We start from the raw sequence: 20134 nt of genomic DNA on the forward strand, positions 1-20134 counted from the left end.
AATCCCTAATGAGGTCTTAAAATCACTGTCACTCTTAAATGTCCTTTTGTCTGTTCCAATTTTGCTTTAATTACAGTATTGTTCCCTCAGTTTGGTATAAATCTATTATTAAGCCCAACCCAAAATTATCAAAAAAGGGGAATCAGCCTTCTCAGTAGGCCTACTGTGTATAAATTATACTATATAATTATAGTATAGGGATCCTCAAACGGCGGACTGCGGTCAGCATCCGGACCGCGGGACAATTAAAAAAAAAGAAAAATCTTGCATAAAATATTATTATTATATAAATTTTATCGCTGGTATGGATGTGTGACTCCAGTCCTTCACCATGTGTATTTTGGTCTCCATGCCAACAATGCGCTGATAGGCTGTGACTTGTTGGGTAAGCGCAGTTGCAGCGCGACCCACATTTTGACTTTATACTTGAGTCACTTTTGATGCACAGCACTAAGAACAGCACTACAGTGCAGTAGTAGTAGCAGTACAGTTTTGTGTTATTTGCAATTTTGTTTTGTTTTGTTTTGTTTTATTTGAATATATGTTAAAATGAAAAATAAGTTTTGTGTTTGAGTATTTATTTGATTTTTGTTGTTTTTATGAAAAGGACATTTTGTTTTGTTGTTAAAATTAAAAATAGGGGAGACTGGGGACAGTTGCAACACTTTTTACATTACTCTCAGTTACTCAGAGACTATTTGAACTAGGCCCACCAAACCTTTACATATTAAACTTACATGTCTGCTAATTACCCATACCATTTAAAGATGGTTACATATAACATATCAATCACAATATTGATTTGAATACAAAAATTCAGATGTTGCAACTAATTAATTATTATTTATTTAGTAATATTTATCATAGGCCTACCTTGTGTTAATGTGCAGATGTTACTGAAGCTATTAAAACTCGATATTTCAGTGTGAGACAAGAAGAATGGAATAATTTGCTCGGTCCTCTGAGAATACTTTTTTTGCTGGTCCAGTGCTCTGCAAGCAATATCTTATTTGATGTCCCGCTTGCAAGTCTCTCTTTTTTTGTGGAACCTGAATAATCTGGTGTGGCATATGTCGAAGGCCTTGGCTACTGCCTTGACGGATTTGCCCTCATCTCTTACAATATCTGAGGCTCGTTCTAAAATATTGATATTATAACTCTGTTAGTGACTCTCTTCCTCACTCTTGGCATACTGAAAACAAACAACAACAATTTCTACTTTTAGATGATTTACTTGCTATAGGACAACAAACAAATTTACTTTTCTCCTGTTTTCACAGGAAAATGTATGTGGCTAGTTTGTCCCATAGCACAACAGATAGAACAATAATTTCTCATTTTTGCTCAACTAGCTACTTGGGGAATTATTTTGTTTAATCAATAGCATTAGTCTCTCATTTTCTCATAATATAATTGCCAGTTCTGTTCATCATGAGCATAGGCACAATAAAATACATGAATTGTGCCTATTCTGAACTTAAAATCTTCAAAACATACTGTTCTGTGGTCTGTTTTTAAATATAAACCATATCATATCATGGAGCATATCATATCATATCATATATATCACGTATCCAACAAATGATACATTGGGTGTTATTAAAGCATTGTCAAATACTGATTAAGAAACCTCATAAACAGAATAACTTTTTAAATGTAGTTTATTTGGCAGAATGCACACAAAAGAAAAGACCCAAAGAATCATTCTCTATAAATTTGTCATGCCTGATCAAAACTATGCAACTCTCATGCAACACAGATGTTAGCGAACAAATGACATCAAAAAGTGACTTTTTATTTGTGACATTTCACATAATCATGAAGTGTGTGTACAAAAAGAGTGACAATGAAAAAAATACTGAGAATCATAAAACAGGTAAGACAGAAAATGACACAGTATAAGGAAGCAAAACAATTAAAAACAAAAGAAGCAAATGCATACTTTTGGTAAATGGCACAGAATTTAAAGGTGAATAAATTTACTTCAAAAAAGATTGGGAAGGCACTGACAGCACTTTAGAGAGTTGATAGTTTCCAAACAGATTGTCTATGCAATTATGGTCTATACAACACCATCACTCTTTAGAATATGTTATATAGGGCCAGCTCTATGTTGCGTAAATGCTTCTGCACTGATTATATAATATCAAAGCTTGAAAATAAAAATTATTTCATACATAAAAAATGATAACTGTTTATATTTGTTTATGAATGTATAAACAACATTTTCCTTCAGAAAAGCTATTGTAACTGTCTGTTCTGTGCAATAGACCCCTGGATACAAATATACCACACCCATTCATTAACTTTCATTTAATAGAATGAAATATGCCAAATTGACAAACCCTGTAATAAACTATTAGTGAAAATTTGGTGAGATGGTATATGTTTAATAAATCTTGACTATGTACAAAAAAACAATATTTATTACAATACAAATTAATCTTATTTACAGTTTGAAGGGACTTTAAACAATCTCATGTACTCCTGTCTAATTAATGAAACATACTCTTAGTTTACAACAATGAGATGAAATCTTCCCCTCCGGTTTTAAGAGCGGGTTTGAAGGATTTGCTCTATTGAGAGAAGGTATTTGGGTGTACATGAGAAAGTTTAATTTGCCTCATAATTAATCATTTTTTTGGTGAAACAGTTAGTTCAACTTTTGGGAACCTGAAACCACCTCTTGAACCACTGTCACTGCTGGAAGATGAAGACAATCTTGATTTTTTAGAGGGTAGAGAAACACCTGCATTACCCTCGACTCCTGCTTCACTGTCCTCACCAAGTGTCACTTCATATGAGCCTTTTGACTTTGAACCAAAACCTCCAAAGGTGCCAAACTTCAACTTGCCTTTCTTTCCCTTCACCTTGGCTCCTCCTAGGTCTAATGAAATGTCACCACCCTCTGCTTCTAAGTGAGCTGAAGGGGAACTACCTGCAAGCCCCCCCTCATCACTCAGAGAAGAAGACCGATGTCTTGATTTCTTAAAAAGGTCCAGTGAAGCTGACTTGCCTTTGGTTGAAACATTTAGTCCAGAATCACCTTCTAATTCAAATTTTCCACCTGTCAGTTCTCCAGTATGTACACTTAAGTCTTTAGAGACCTTACTGCCTTTTCCACTAGTACTCAATTCAACCTCTGATCCCCGAAGATCACCTGCACTGCCCTTTGCTTTTGATTTGCCAAACAATTTTGGCATCTTGACCTTTACCTTGCCTTCCCTTTGCCTCAATTCTGGACTGGGAACCTCAACATTTGGTAGAGGTTGTATGTTTATGCCGCCACTAGCCACAAGTTCTGATTCATCATTTCCTTCACCCTTCTGGCGCTCCACCTTGGGCAGAGCAATACCAAACTTTGGCACCTTGATTTTGGGAAATGTTACGGTGCCCTCTGGGTATTGAAGGCCAGTAATTGCACCACCCCCTGTAACACCTGTATCAATATCAGCACTACCTTTCACATTCATTTGGTGGCCTTTAAAACCTGCAGACATGGTTGCCCCCCCTTGTCTGTTTAGATTTGCATCAACATCAGGAGTAGACACGTTCACATTTGACATTTTAATATTAGGTGTTTTTAATTTCACATCTGGCCCTTCCAAACTAACATTGGGACTCTCAATACCAGAACCCTCAATTGTGGTGTTCAAACTAGCAGATGATGATAAAGATCCATCTCCTTTCAATTTTGGTGACTTGATATCAAATCCCACATCAGGAAAATGAAGCTTACCAAAAAGAGGCTTCTTTATCTTTGTTTCTTTGACATGGATATTGGGTGTGTCTACATCCAGTTCTACTGCTGAAGTTTCTATGTCAACATCAGGTTTCTTGACTTTTCCTTTGACTTTGGGAAGTTTAAATTTACCCTTTTTCCCCTTGACATTGATGTCGATATCAGGGGCATCAAGACTTGCCTCAGTACTGGGAAGACGAACTTCTGTTTTGGAGCCTTTTGTTCCCACACTGAACATGGGTGTCTTAACCATGGATTCAGGTCCCTCCATTTCTGGTGATTTCCTCCCAAACTTTGGACCTTTGAATTTGGGAAATGTAACACCTGTTTTTTCAAAATCACCTTCCATACTAATGGTGGGCACTGTAATGTTAGCATTTCCTTCCAATTTGGGCATTGATGCATCAAACTCTCCTCTCACTTTGGGACCTTTCAGGTTGATATCAGGTGCTTCCAACTCAATGTTAGATTTTGGAAGGTTTATGTCAATATCTGGACCCTCTATCTTTGGACCTTTAATACCAAACGATGGCATTTTGATTTTGGGTATGTCAAATCCACCTTTGGACCCTTTAATGTCAACGGCTCGACCTTTGATGTCAACATCAGGTGTTGTTATGTCTCCTTCAATCTTTGGAGCAGAAACATCCACATCAGATTTGATATGAGGACCTTTAAGATTGAAATCTACATCTGGCATAGAAATGTGGGGTCCTGAAATTGATGGCATCTTGAATTTGGTCCCTGTGATTTTTGCATCAGGCCCATGAATGTCAATGTCTGCCCTCTTAAGGTCGACATCAGGTACATCTACATCAATATCACCTTTGTGAAATGTAATGCCTCCCTCACTCTTTGGAACTGACACATTCACATCTCCCTTTAACTTAGGCCCTTTAATCTCAACTTCTGGTGCCGTTAGGCCCCCTTCAATCTTTGGTACTGATGTCTCCATGTCTCCTTTGAGTTTAGGACCTTTCAGGTTGAAATCCACATCTGGCATAGAGATTTTTGGTCCAGAGATATGTGGCATCTTGAATTTTGGTCCCTTGATCTTTCCACTAGGACTGTCAATGTCAACATCTGGTCCTTTGAAGTCAAATTCAGGGCCTTTAATATCAATGTCACCTTTTGGAAGGTTGACATCAACATCTGGACCTTCAACATTTGGACCTTTCAAACCAAAGGATGGCATTTTAAATTTAGGCATTTTCAGTCCTCCTTTGTGGCCCTCAATATTGAGGTCTGGTCCCTCAATATCCACTTTAGGAACCTCTATTTCTCCTTCAATCTTTGGGACTGACACATCCACATCTCCCTTGACTTTGGGCGCTTTCAGATTAATGTCCCAATCTGGCATGGTGGGTCCTGATACTGATGGCAATTTGAATTTAGGTCCTTTCAGTTTTGCATCAGGGCCTTCAACATCAACCTTTGGTCCTTTAATGTCAAATTCTGGGGCCTTAACATTGATATTAGCTTTTGGCAGGTTCATATCAACATCTGGACCCTCCAATTTTGGACCCTTGATGCCAAAAGATGGCATTTTTATTTTAGGCATTTCAAGTCCCCCCTTCGGTCCTTCAATATCAACTTGAGGTCCTTTGATGTCAACGTCTGGTACTGTTAGATCTCCTTCAATCTTTGGAACTGACATATCCACATCACCTTTGAGTTTGGGACCTTTCAGGTTGAAATCCATATCTGGCATGGAGATTTTTGGTCCTGAGATATGTGGCATCTTGAATTTTGGTCCCTTGATCTTTCCACTCGGACTGTCAATGTCAACATCTGGTCCTTTGATGTCAAATTCAGGGCCTTTAATATCAATGTCACCTTTTGGAAGGTTGACATCAACATCTGGACCTTCAACATTTGGACCTTTCAAGCCAAAAGATGGCATCTTAAATTTAGGCATTTTAAATCCTCCTTTGTGGCCCTCGATGTTAACATCTGGTCCCTCAATATCAACTTTAGGAGCCTCTATGTCTCCTTTGATCTTTGGCATTGAAACATCCACATCTCCCTTGACCTTGGGCCCTTTCAAATTAATATCCCAATCTGGCATGGTGGGTCCTGATATTGATGGCAGTTTGAACTTGGATCCTTTCAGTTTTGCATCAGGGCCTTCGACATCTACCTTTGGCCCTTTTACATCAAATTCTGGGGCCTTCACATCGATGTTAGCTTTTGGCAGGTTAATATCAACATCTGGACCCTCCAATTTTGGACCCTTGATGCCAAAAGATGGCATTTTGATTTTGGGCATCTCTAGTCCCCCCTTAGGTCCTTCAATGTCAACCTTGGGACCCTTGATGTCAAGTTCTGGCAATGTCAGGTCTCCTTCAATCTTTGGAACTGACACATCCACATCACCTTTGAGTTTGGGACCTTTCAGATTGAAATCAACATCTGGCATGGAGAGTTTTGGTCCTGAGATATGTGGCATCTTGAATTTTGGTCCCTTGATCTTTCCATCAGGACCATCAATGTCAACATCTGGTCCTCTGATGTCCAATTCAGGGCCTTCAATATCAATGTCACCTTTTGGAAGATTGACATCAACATCTGGACCTTCAATATTTGGACCTTTCATGCCAAAAGATGGCATCTTAAATTTAGGCATTTTAAATCCTCCTTTGTGGCCCTCAATGTTGACATCTGGTCCCTCAATATCCACTTTAGGAGCCTCTATGTCTCCTTTGATCTTTGGCATTGAAACATCCACATCGCCCTTCACCTTGGGCCCTTTCAGATTAATATCCCAATCTGGCATGGTGGGTCCTGATATTGATGGCAGTTTGAATTTAGGTCCTTTCAGTTTTGCATCAGGGCCTTCGAGATCAACCTTTGGCCCTTTAACATCAAATTCGGGGGCCTTAACATCAATATTGGCTTTTGGCAGGTTGATATCAACATCTGGACCCTCCAATTTTGGACCCTTGATGTCAAATTCTGGCAATGTTAGGTCTCCTTCAACCTTTGGAACTGACACATCCACATCACCTTTGAGTTTGGGACCTTTTAGATTGAAATCCACATCTGGCATGGAAATTTTTGGTCCTGAGATATGTGGCATCTTGAATTTTGGTCCCTTGATCTTTCCACTAGGACTGTCAATGTCAACATCTGGTCCTTTGATGTCAAATTCAGGGCCTTTAATATCAATGTCACCTTTTGGAAGGTTGACATCAACATCTGGACCTTCAACATTTGGACCTCTCAAGCCAAAGGATGGCATCTTAAATTTAGGCATTTTAAATCCTCCTTTGTGGCCCTCGATGTTAACATCTGGCCCCTCAATATCAACTTTAGGAACCTCTATGTCTCCCTCGATCTTTGGTACTGACACATCCACATCTCCCTTGACCTTGGGCCCTTTCAGATTAATATCCCAATCTGGCATGGTGGGTCCTGATATCGATGGCAGTTTGAATTTAGGTCCTCTCAGTTTTGCATCAGGGCCTTCAAGATCAACCTTTGGCCCTTTTACATCAAATTCTGGGGCCTTAACGTCAATGTTAGCTTTTGGCAGGTTAATATCAACATCTGGACCCTCTAGTTTTGGACCTTTGATTCCAAATGATGGCATTTTTATTTTGGGCATCTCAAGTCCCCCCTTAGGTCCTTCAATATCAACTTGGGGACCTTTGATGTCAACTTCTGGCAATGTTAGATCTCCTTCAATCTTTGGAACTGACACATCCACGTCACCTTTGAGTTTGGGACCTTTCAGATTGAAATCCACATCTGGCATGGAAATTTTTGGTCCTGAGATGTGTGGCATCTTGAACTTTGGTCCCTTGATTTTTCCACTGGGACTGTCAATGTCAACATCTGGTCCTTTGATGTCCAATTCAGGGCCTTTTATATCAATGTCACCTTTTGGAAGGTTGACATCAACGTCTGGACCTTCAATATTTGGACCCTTCAAGCCAAAAGATGGCATCTTAAATTTAGGCATTTTAAATCCTCCTTTGTGGCCCTCAATGTTGACATCTGGTCCCTCAATATCCACTTTAGGAACCTCTATGTCTCCCTCGATCTTTGGTACTGACACATCCACATCTCCCTTGACCTTGGGCCCTTTCAGATTAATATCCCAATCTGGCATGGTGGGTCCTGATATTGATGGCAGTTTGAATTTAGGTCCTCTCAGTTTTGCATCAGGGCCTTCAAGATCAACCTTTGGCCCTTTTACATCAAATTCTGGGGCCTTAACGTCAATGTTAGCTTTTGGCAGGTTAATATCAACATCTGGACCCTCTAGTTTTGGACCTTTGATTCCAAATGATGGCATTTTTATTTTGGGCATCTCAAGTCCCCCCTTAGGTCCTTCAATATCAACTTGGGGACCTTTGATGTCAAGTTCTGGCAATGTTAGGTCTCCTTCAATCTTTGGAACTGACACATCCACGTCACCTTTGAGTTTGGGACCTTTCAGATTGAAATCCACATCTGGCATGGAAATTTTTGGTCCTGAGATGTGTGGCATCTTGAACTTTGGTCCCTTGATTTTTCCACTGGGACTGTCAATGTCAACATCTGGTCCTTTGATGTCCAATTCAGGGCCTTTTATATCAATGTCACCTTTTGGAAGGTTGACATCAACGTCTGGACCTTCAATATTTGGACCCTTCAAACCAAAAGATGGCATCTTAAATTTAGGCATTTTAAATCCTCCTTTGTGGCCCTCAATGTTGACATCTGGTCCCTCAATATCCACTTTAGGAACCTCTATGTCTCCCTCGATCTTTGGTACTGACACATCCACATCTCCCTTGACCTTGGGCCCTTTCAGATTAATATCCCAATCTGGCATGGTGGGTCCTGATATTGATGGCAGTTTGAATTTAGGTCCTTTCAGTTTTGCATCAGGGCCTTCAAGATCAACCTTTGGCCCTTTAACATCAAATTCTGGAGCCTTAACATCAATATTAGCTTTCGGCAGTTTGAGATCAACATCTGCACCCTCCAATTTTGGACCCTTGATGTCAAAATCTGGCAATGTTAGGTCTCCATCAACCTTTGGAACTGACACATCCACATCACCTTTGAGTTTGGGACCTTTTAGATTGAAATCCACATCTGGCATGGAAATTTTGGGTCCTGAGATATGTGGCATCTTGAATTTTGGTCCCTTGATCTTTCCACTAGGACTGTCAATGTCAATTTCTGGTCCTTTGATGTCAAATTCAGGGCCTTTTATGTCAATGTCACCTTTTGGAAGGTTGACATCAACGTCTGGGCCTTCAACATTTGGACCTTTCAAGCCAAAGGATGGCATCTTGAATTTAGGCATTTTAAATCCTCCTTTGTGGCCCTCGATGTTAACATCTGGCCCCTCAATATCCACTTTCGGAGCCTCTATTTCTCCTTCGATCTTTGGCATTGAAACATTCACATCGCCCTTCACCTTGGGCCCTTTTAGATTAATATCCCAATCTGGCATGGTGGGTCCTGATATTGATGGCAGTTTGAATTTAGGTCCTTTCAGTTTTGCATCAGGGCCTTCTACATCAACCTTTGGCCCTTTAACATCAAATTCTGGGGCCTTTACATTGATATTAGCTTTTGGCAGGTTCATATCAATATCTGGACCCTCCAGTTTTGGACCTTTGATGCCAAAAGATGGCATTTTTATTTTAGGCATCTCAAGTCCCCCCTTGGGTCCTTCAATATCAATTTGAGGTCCTTTGATGTCAACGTCTGGTCCTGTTAGATCTCCTTCAACCTTTGGAATTGACATATCCACATCACCTTTGAGTTTGGGACCTTTCAGATTGAAATCCACATCTGGCATGGAGATTTTGGGTCCTGAGATATGTGGCATCTTGAATTTTGGTCCCTTGATCTTTCCACTAGGACTGTCAATGTCAACATCTGGTCCTTTGATGTCAAATTCAGGACCTTTAATATCAATGTCACCTTTTGGAAGGTTGACATCAACGTCTGGAACTTCAACATTTGGACCTTTCAACCCAAAAGATGGCATCTTAAATTTAGGCATTTTAAATCCTCCTTTGTGACCCTCAATGTTGACATCTGGTCCCTCAATATCCACTTTAGGAGCCTCTATGTCTCCTTTGATCTTTGGCATTGACACATCCACATCTCCCTTGACCTTGGGCCCTTTCAAATTAATATCCCAATCCGGCATTGTGGGTCCTGATATTGATGGCAGTTTGAACTTGGGTCCTTTCAGTTTTGCATCAGGGCCTTCGAGATCAACCTTTGGCCCTTTAACATCAAATTCGGGAGCCTTAACATCAATTTTAGCTTTTGGCAGGTTGATATCAACATCTGGACCTTCCAGTTTTGGACCCTTGATGTCAAATTCTGGCAATGTTAGGTCTCCTTCAACCTTTGGAACTGACACATCCACGTCACCTTTGAGTTTGGGACCTTTTAGATTGAAATCCACATCTGGCATGGAAATTTTTGGTCCTGAGATATGTGGCATCTTGAATTTTGGTCCCTTGATCTTTCCACTGGGACTGTCAATGTCAACTTCTGGTCCTTTGATGTCAAATTCAGGGCCTTCAATATCAATGTCACCTTTTGGAAGATTGACATCAACATCTGGACCTTCAATATTTGGACCTTTCATGCCAAAAGATGGCATCTTAAATTTAGGCATTTTAAATCCTCCTTTGTGGCCCTCAATGTTGACATCTGGTCCCTCAATATCCACTTTAGGAGCCTCTATGTCTCCTTTGATCTTTGGCATTGAAACATCCACATCGCCCTTCACCTTGGGCCCTTTCAGATTAATATCCCAATCTGGCATGGTGGGTCCTGATATTGATGGCAGTTTGAATTTAGGTCCTTTCAGTTTTGCATCAGGGCCTTCGAGATCAACCTTTGGCCCTTTAACATCAAATTTGGGGGCCTTAACATCAATATTGGCTTTTGGCAGGTTGATATCAACATCTGGACCCTCCAATTTTGGACCCTTGATGTCAAATTCTGGCAATGTTAGGTCTCCTTCAACCTTTGGAACTGACACATCCACATCACCTTTGAGTTTGGGACCTTTTAGATTGAAATCCACATCTGGCATGGAGATTTTTGGTCCTGAGATATGTGGCATCTTGAATTTTGGTCCCTTGATCTTTCCACTGGGACTGTCAATGTCAACATCTGGTCCTTTGATGTCAAATTCAGGGCCTTTAATATCAATGTCACCTTTTGGAAGATTGACATCAACATCTGGACCTTCAATATTTGGACCTTTCATGCCAAAAGATGGCATCTTAAATTTAGGCATTTTAAATCCTCCTTTGTGGCCCTCAATGTTGACATCTGGTCCCTCAATATCCACTTTAGGAGCCTCTATGTCTCCCTCGATCTTTGGCATTGAAACATCAACATCTCCCTTGACCTTTGGTCCTTTCAAATTAATATCCCAATCTGGCATGGTGGGTCCTGATATCGATGGCAGTTTGAATTTAGGCGCTTTCAGTTTTGCATCAGGGCCTTCGAGATCAACCTTTGGCCCTTTAACATCAAATTCTGGGCTCTTAACATCAATGTTAGCTTTTGGCAGGTTAATATCAACATCTGGACCCTCCAATTTTGGACCTTTGATGTTAAATGATGGCATTTTTATTTTGGGCATTTCAAGTCCCCCCTTAGATCCTTCAATGTCAACCTTGGGACCTTTGATGTCAACGTCTGGTACTGTTAAGTCTCCTTCAACCTTTGGAACTGACACATCCACATCACCTTTGAGTTTTGGACCTTTCAGATTGAAATCCACATCTGGCATGGAGAGTTTTGGTCCTGAGATATGTGGCATCTTGAATTTTGGTCCCTTGATTTTTCCTTCAGGATGGTCAATGTCAACATCTGGTCCTTTGATATCCAATTCAGGGCCTTTCATATCAATGTCACCTTTTGGAAGGTTGACATCAACGTCTGGACCTTCAATATTTGGTCCTTTCAAGCCAAAGGATGGCATCTTAAATTTAGGCATTTTAAATCCTCCTTTGTGTCCCTCAATGTTAACGTCTGGTCCCTCAATATCCACTTTAGGAGCCTCTATGTCTCCTTTAATCTTTGGCATTGAAACATCCACATCTCCCTTGACCTTGGGCCCCTTGAGATTAATATCCCAATCTGGCATGGTGGGACCTGATATTGATGGCAGTTGGAACTTGGGTCCTTTCAGTTTTGCATCAGGGCCTTCGAGATCAACCTTTGGCCCTTTAACATCAAATTCTGGGGCATTAACATTGATATTAGCTTTTGGCATGTTAATATCAACATCTGGACCCTCCAATTTTGGACCCTTGATGCCAAATGATGGCATTTTTATTTTGGGCATCTCAAGTCCCCCCGTAGGTCCTTCAATGTCAACCTTGGGACCCTTGATGTCAAGTTCTGGCAATGTTACATCTCCTTCAACCTTTGGAACTGACACATCTACATCACCTTTGAGTTTGGGACCTTTCAGATTGAAATCCACATCTGGCATTGAAATTTTCGGTCCTGAGATATGTGGCATCTTGAATTTTGGTCCCTTGATCTTTCCACTAGGACTGTCAATGTCAATGTCGGGTCCTTTGATGTCCAATTCAGGGCCTTCAATATCAATGTCACCTTTTGGAAGGTTAACATCAACTTCTGGACCTTCAACATTTGGACCTTTCAAACCAAAGGATGGCATCTTAAATTTAGGCATTTTAAATCCTCCTTTGTGGCCCTCTATGTTAACATCTGGCCCCTCAATATCAACTTCAGGAGCCTCTATGTCTCCCTCGATCTTTGGTACTGACACATCCATATCACCCTTGACCTTGGGCCCTTTCAGATTAATATCCCAATCTGGCATGGTGGGTCCTGATATCGATGGCAATTTGAATTTAGGTCCTTTCAGTTTTGCATCAGGGCCTTCGAGATCAACCTTTGGCCCTTTAACATCAAATTCTGGGGCCTTAACATCAATGTTAGCTTTTGGCAGGTTAATGTCAACATCTGGACCCTCTAGTTTTGGACCTTTGATTCCAAATGATGGCATTTTTATTTTGGGCATCTCAAATCCCCCCTTAGGTCCTTCAATATCAACTTGGGGACCTTTGATGTCAACGTCTGGTACTGATAGATCTCCTTCAACCCTTGGAACTGACATATCCACATCACCTTTGAGTTTGGGACCTTTCAGATTGAAATCCACATCTGGCATGGAAATTTTTGGTCCTGAGATATGTGGCATCTTGAATTTTGGTCCCTTGATCTTTCCACTAGGACTGTCAATGTCAACTTCTGGTCCTTTGATGTCCAATGCAGGACCCTTAATATCAATGTCACCTTTTGGAAGATTGACATCAACATCTGGCACTTCAACTTTTGGACCTTTAAAGCCAAAAGATGGCATTTTTATTTTAGGCATTTCAAATCCCCCCTTTGGTCCTTCAGCATCAACCTCTGGACCCTTGATTTCCAAATCAGGTGCCTTTATGTCTCCTTCAATCTTTGGAGCTGACACATCCACATCTCCCTTGACCTTGGGCCCTTTCAGATTGAAATCCACATCTGGCATGGATATTTTCGGTCCTGAGATATGTGGCATCTTGAACTTTGGTCCCTTGATCTTTCCACTAGGACTGTCAATATCCAAATCTGGTCCTTTGATGTTTAATTCAGGACCTTTAATATCAATGTCACCCTTTGGCAGATTGACATCAACATTTGAACCTTCTACTTTTGGACTTTTGATGCCAAAAGATGGCATTTTTATTTTAGGCATCTCAAATCCTCCCTTTGGCCCTTCAATATCAACCTCTTGACCTTTGATGTTCACGTCAGGTACCTTTATATCTCCTTCAACCTTTGGAAGAGACACATCCACATCACCTTTGAGTTTGGGACCTTTCAGATTGAAATCCACATCTGGCATGGAGATTTTTGGTCCTGAAATGGTTGGAACTTTGAATTTCGGTCCCTTGATATTTGCATCAGGACCTTCAACATCAACCTTTGGGACTTTGACATCAAATTCAGGTGCTTTGACATCAACATTAGCCTTAGGAATGTTTAGATCCACATCTGGACCCTCTACCTTTGGCCCTTTAATGTTGAATGAAGGCATTTTGATCTTTGGCATTTCAAATCCTCCCTTTGGCCCTTCAATATCAACTTTCGGCCCTTTGATGTCAATATCAGGTGTTTTTATGTCTCCCTCTATCCTTGGAGCTGACACATCCACATCACCTTTGAGTTTGGGGCCTTTCAGATTGAAATCCACATCTGGTAAGGAAATTTTAGGCCCGGAAATGCTTGGCATTTTTATTTTTGGGGCTTTCATTTTACCACTGGGGCTTGTAATGTCAATATCTGGTACTTCAATGTCTGCTTTAGGAACCTCTATATCACCCTCCATCTTTGGACCTGTAACATTCATGTCTCCCTTCAGCTTGGGTCCTTTCAGATTGATATCCCATTCTGGCATCTTGGGTACTGATATGGATGGCATTTTTAATTTGGGTCCTTTCAATTTTGCATCAGGACCTTCAACTTCAACATCTGGAGCTTTAATGTCAATTTCAGGTGTTTTAACTTTAATGTCAGCTTTTGGAAGATCAATTGCAACATCTGGACCTTCAACATTAGGAGTCTTGATGCCAAAAGATGGCATTTTGATTTTAGGCATCTCAAATCCTCCCTTTGGCCCTTCAATATCAACCTCTGGACCTTTGATGTCCAAGCCAGGTGCCTTTATGTCTCCTTCAATCTTTGGAGCTGATACATCCACATCTCCTTTGAACTTTGGGCCTTTAAGATTCAAATCCACATCTGGCATGGAGATTTTTGGTCCTGAGATATTGGGCATCTTGAATTTTGGTCCCTTGATTTTACCACTAGGACTGTCAATGTCAACATCTGGTCCTTCAATGTCAACATCTGGAACTTTAACATCACCTCCGGTTTTGGAAAGGTTAATATCAACATCTGGCATTTCAACCTTTGGTCCTTTGAAACCAAATTTTGGTATCTTGAATTTGGATCCTTTTCCTTTCTGGCCAGACAAACTAAGGTCAGCATCAAGACCTTCGCAACTCCCAGTCTTCCCTTTGATGCTAATGTCTCCTTGTGCCAGTTTCACATCAGTTTCTGGGGCCTTTGCCTTTGGACTTTTAAATCCAAACTTTGGCATTTTAAATTTTGATTTCTTTGTGCCAATATCTGGAACATCAGCGGTCACATCGAGTCCCTCAAGTTCAGCTTTCGGTAATTGAATATCACCTTCCATATCACCCTTTAATTTTGGACCCTTCAGATTGATGTCAACATCTGGCAACGATATTTTGGATCCAGACATTTTTGGTAACTTGACTTTTGGCCCAGAAAGATGTCCCTCTGGTGATTTAAAATCAACATTAGGACCTTTTATGTCAATATCAGGTGTTTTAATGTCTCCCTTGATCTTTGGAGCTGACACATCCACATCACCTTTGAGTTTGGGGCCTTTCAGATTGAAATCCACATCTGGCATGGAAAGTTTCGGTCCTGAAATGGTGGGCATGTTAAATTTGGGTCCTTTTAGTTTTGCATTTGGTCCTTCGACATCAACCTCTGGCCCTTTAATTTCAATGTCAGGTGCTTTGACATCAATGTTAGCTTTGGGAAGGTTTACATCAACATCTGGAGCTTCCACTTTTGGACCTTTCAGGCCAAATGATGGCATTTTGATCTTTGGCATTTCAAATCCTCCCTTTGGCCCTTCAATATCAACCTGTGGCCCTTTGATATCAATATCAGGTGTTTTTATGTCCCCCTCAATTTTTGGACCTCCCACATCCACATCACCTTTGAGTTTGGGGCCTCTCAGATTGAAATCCACATCTGGCATGGAAAGTTTCGGTCCTGAAATGGTGGGCATGTTAAATTTGGGTCCTTTTAGTTTTGCATTTGGTCCTTCAACATCAACCTCTGGCCCTTTAATTTCAACGTCAGGTGCTTTGACATCAATGTTAGCTTTGGGAAGGTTTACATCTGGACCCTCCACCTTAGGACCTTTAATGTTGAATGAAGGCATTTTGATCTTTGGCATTTCAAATCCACCCTTTGGCCCTTCAATATCAACCTTTGGCCCTTTGATGTCAATATCAGGTGTTTTTATGTCTCCCTCTATCTTTGGAGCTGACACATCCATATCACCTTTGAGTTTGGGGCCTTTCAGATTGAAATCCACATCTGGCATGGAAAGTTTCGGTCCTGAAATGGTGGGCATGTTAAATTTGGGTCCTTTCAGTTTTGCATTTGGTCCTTCAATGTCAACCTCTGGCCCTTTAATATCAACATCAGGTGCTTTGACATCAATGTTAGCTTTGGGAAGGTTTACATCAACATCTGGAACTTCCACTTTTGGACCTTTCAGACCAAATGATGGCATTTTGATCTTTGGCATTTCAAATCCACCCTTTGGCCCTTCAATATCAACTTTTGGCCCTTTGATATCAATATCAGATGTTTTTATGTCTCCCTCTATCTTTGGAGCTGACACATCCACATCACCTTTGAGTTTGGGGCCTTTCAGATTGAAATCCACATCTGGCATGGAAAGTTTCGGTCCTGAAATGGTGGGCATGTTAAATTTGTGTCCTTTTAGTTTTGCATTTGGTCCTTCAACATCAACCTCTGGCCCTTTAATTTCAACGTCAGGTGCTTTGACATCAATGTTAGCTTTGGGAAGGTTTACATCAACATCTGGACCCTCCACTTGTTTTCCTTTCAAGCCAAATGATGGCATTTTGATCCTTGGCATTTCAAATCCTCCCTTTGGCCCTTCAATATCAACCTTTGGCCCTTTGATGTCAAAATCAGGTGTTTTTATGTCTCCCTCAATCTTTGGAACAGACACATCCACATCACCTTTGACTTTGGGACCCTTCAGATTAAAATCGACATCTGGCATGGAAAGTTTCGGTCCTGAAATAGTTGGCATGTTGAATTTGGGACCTTTGAGTTTTGCGTCAGGTCCTTCAATGTCAACTTCTGGTACTTTCACATCAATGGCAGGTGCTGTCACGTCAATGTTAGCTTTGGGAAGGTTTACATCAACTTCTGGTCCTTCCACTTTTGGACCTTTCAGGCCAAATGATGGCATTTTGAATTTCGGCATTTTAAATCCACCTTTATGTCCGTCAATGTCCACATCTAGTCCTTCAACATCGACCCCTGGACCTTTTATATCTCCTTCAATGTTTGGAATTGAAACATCCACATCTCCTTCGACTTTAGGACCTTTTAGTTTAATGTCAAAATCAGGCATCTTTGGTCCTTTGATGGATGGCATCTTGAGCTTGGGTCCTTTGATTTCTGCATCAGGGCCTTCAATGTCAATTTCTGGAGCTTTAATGTCAACTTCCGGTGCTTTTATGTCAATGTTAGCTTTGGGAAGGTTTAAATCAAGATCTGGACCCTCCACTTGTTTTCCTTTCAAGCCAAATGATGGCATTTTGATCTTTGGCATTTCAAATCCTCCCTTTGGCCCTTCAATGTCAACCTTTGGCCCTTTGATGTCAAAATCAGGTGTTTTTATGTCTCCCTCAATCTTTGGAGCAGACACATCCACATCACCTTTGACTTTGGGACCCTTCAGATTAAAATCGACATCTGGCATGGAAAGTTTCGGTCCTGAAATAGTTGGCATGTTGAATTTGGGACCTTTGAGTTTTGCGTCAGGCCCTTCAATGTCAACTTCTGGTACTTTCACATCAATGGCAGGTGCTGTCACGTCAATGTTAGCTTTGGGAAGGTTTACATCAAATTCTGGTCCTTCCACTTTTGGACCTTTCAGGCCAAATGATGGCATTTTGAATTTCGGCATTTTAAATCCACCTTTATGTCCGTCAATGTCCACATCTAGTCCTTCAACATCGACCCCTGGACCTTTTATATCTCCTTCAATGTTTGGAATTGAAACATCCACATCTCCTTCGACTTTAGGACCTTTTAGTTTAATGTCAAAATCAGGCATCTTTGGTCCTTTGATGGATGGCATCTTGAGCTTGGGTCCTTTGATTTCTGCATCAGGGCCTTCAATGTCAATTTCTGGAGCTTTAATGTCAACTTCCGGTGCTTTTATGTCAATGTTAGCTTTGGGAAGGTTTAAATCAAGATCTGGACCCTCCACTTGTTTTCCTTTCAAGCCAAATGATGGCATTTTGATCTTTGGCATTTCAAATCCTCCCTTTGGCCCTTCAATGTCAACCTTTGGCCCTTTGATGTCAAAATCAGGTGTTTTTATGTCTCCCTCAATCTTTGGAGCAGACACATCCACATCACCTTTGACTTTGGGACCCTTCAGATTAAAATCGACATCTGGCATGGAAAGTTTCGGTCCTGAAATAGTTGGCATGTTGAATTTGGGACCTTTGAGTTTTGCGTCAGGCCCTTCAATGTCAACTTCTGGTACTTTCACATCAATGGCAGGTGCTGTCACGTCAATGTTAGCTTTGGGAAGGTTTACATCAACTTCTGGTCCTTCCACTTTTGGACCTTTCAAGCCAAATGATGGCATTTTGAATTTTGGCATTTTAAATCCACTTCTGTGGCCCTCAATGTCCACATCTAGTCCTTCAACATCCACCCCCGGACCTTTTATATCTCCTTCAATGTTTGGAACTGAAACATCCACATCTCCTTCAACTTTAGGACCTTTTAGTTTAATGTCAAAATCAGGCATCTTTGGTCCTTTTATGGATGGCATCTTGAGCTTGGGTCCTTTGATTTCTGCATCAGGGCCTTCAATGTCGATTTCTGGAGCTTTAATGTCAACGTCAGGTGCTTTAACATCAATGTTACCTTTGCGAAGGTTAACATCAACATTTGGACCCTCCACTTGTTTTCCTTTCAAGCCAAATGATGGCATTTTGATCTTTGGCATTTCGAATCCACCTTTTGGCCCTTCAATGTCAACCTTTGGCCCTTTGATGTCAAAATCAGGTGTTTTTATGTCTCCCTCAATCTTTGGAGCAGACACATCCACATCACCTTTGACTTTGGGACCCTTCAGATTAAAATCGACATCTGGCATGGAAAGTTTCGGTCCTGAAATGGTGGGCATGTTGAATTTGGGTCCTTTGAGTTTAGCGTCAGGTCCTTCAATGTCAACTTCTGGTACTTTCACATCAATGTCAGGTGCTTTCACGTCAATGTTTGCTTTGGGAAGGTTCAGATCTACATCTGGACCCTCAACTTTTGGACCTTTCAGGCCAAATGAAGGCATTTTAATCTTTGGCATTTCAAATCCACCCTTTGGCCCTTCAATATCAACCTTTGGCCCTTTGATGTCAATATCAGGTGTTTTTATGTCTCCCTCTATCTTTGGAGCTGACACATCCACACCACCTTTGAGTTTGGGGCCTTTCAGATTAAAATCCACATCTGGCATGGAAAGCTTCGGTCCTGAAATGGTTGGCATATTGAATTTGGATCCTTTTAGTTTTGCATTTGGTCCTTCAATGTCAACCTCTGGCCCTTTAACTTCAACGTCAGGTGCTTTGACATCAATGTTAGCTTTGGGAAGGTTGAGATCTACATCTGGACCCTCCATTTTTGGACCTTTAATATTAAATGAGGGCTTTTTGATCTTTGGCATTTCAAATCCTCCCTTTGGCCCTTGAATATTTACTTCTGGACCTTTGATGTCAATATCAGGTGTTTTTATGTCTCCCTCTATCTTTGAAGCTGACACATTCACATCACCTTTGAGTTTGGGACCTTTCAGATTGATACCCACATCTGGCATGGAGATTTCTGGTCCTGAAATAGTTGGCATGTTGAATTTGGGATCTTTTAGCCTTGCATCAGCTCCTCTGATGTCAACTTCTGGTACTTTCACATCAATGTCAGGTGCTTTTGTGTCAATGTTTGCTTTGGGAAGGTTTACATCAACTTCTGGTCCTTCCACTTTTGGACCTTTCAAGCCAAATGATGGCATTTTGAATTTTGGCATTTTAAATCCACTCTTATGGCCCTCAATATCCATATCCAGTCCTTCAACATCCACCCCTGGAGCTTTTATATCCCCTTCAATGTTTGGAACTGAAACATCTACATCACCTTTGACTTTAGGACTTTTTAATTTGATGTCAACTTCAGGTGTTTTTTTGTCTCCTTCTATCTTTGGAGTTGAGATATCCATATCACCCTTAAGTTTTGAACCTTTGACACTTAAATCTACACCTGGCATGGAGATTTTTGATGGCACTTTGAATTTTGATCCTTTGATATTAGCACTAGGAGACTCAATTTCAACATCCGGTACCTCAATATCCACTTTCGGAGGTTTTATTTTACCTCGAATCACTTCTGAGCCTTTCATCTCAACATCAGATTTTGATGCTTTTCCACCCATCTTTGAAGCAGATACATCAAGATTCA

At 40.9% G+C, this 20134-nt stretch overlaps 1 protein-coding gene across 1 annotated transcript; it reads right to left on the reverse strand.

Annotated features, from left to right (window-relative positions):
* Positions 1-1653: 1653 nt before the first annotated feature.
* Positions 1654-19988, reverse strand: ahnak (AHNAK nucleoprotein). The gene is made up of 6 exons (XM_053323345.1): positions 19004-19988; positions 15809-18862; positions 12020-15676; positions 11794-11878; positions 9503-11631; positions 1654-8794 (listed from the first exon to the last, which is right to left on the reverse strand). Exons 1-6 carry the CDS (start codon positions 19941-19943, stop codon positions 2634-2636), a joined length of 16026 nt encoding a protein of 5341 aa, XP_053179320.1. The 5' UTR covers positions 19944-19988; the 3' UTR covers positions 1654-2633.
* Between the last annotated feature and the right edge of the window lie 146 nt (positions 19989-20134).

The sequence above is a fragment of the Scomber japonicus genome, chromosome 8 (assembly GCF_027409825.1).
Source record: "Scomber japonicus isolate fScoJap1 chromosome 8, fScoJap1.pri, whole genome shotgun sequence".
NCBI classification, from domain to species: Eukaryota; Metazoa; Chordata; class Actinopteri; order Scombriformes; family Scombridae; genus Scomber; species Scomber japonicus.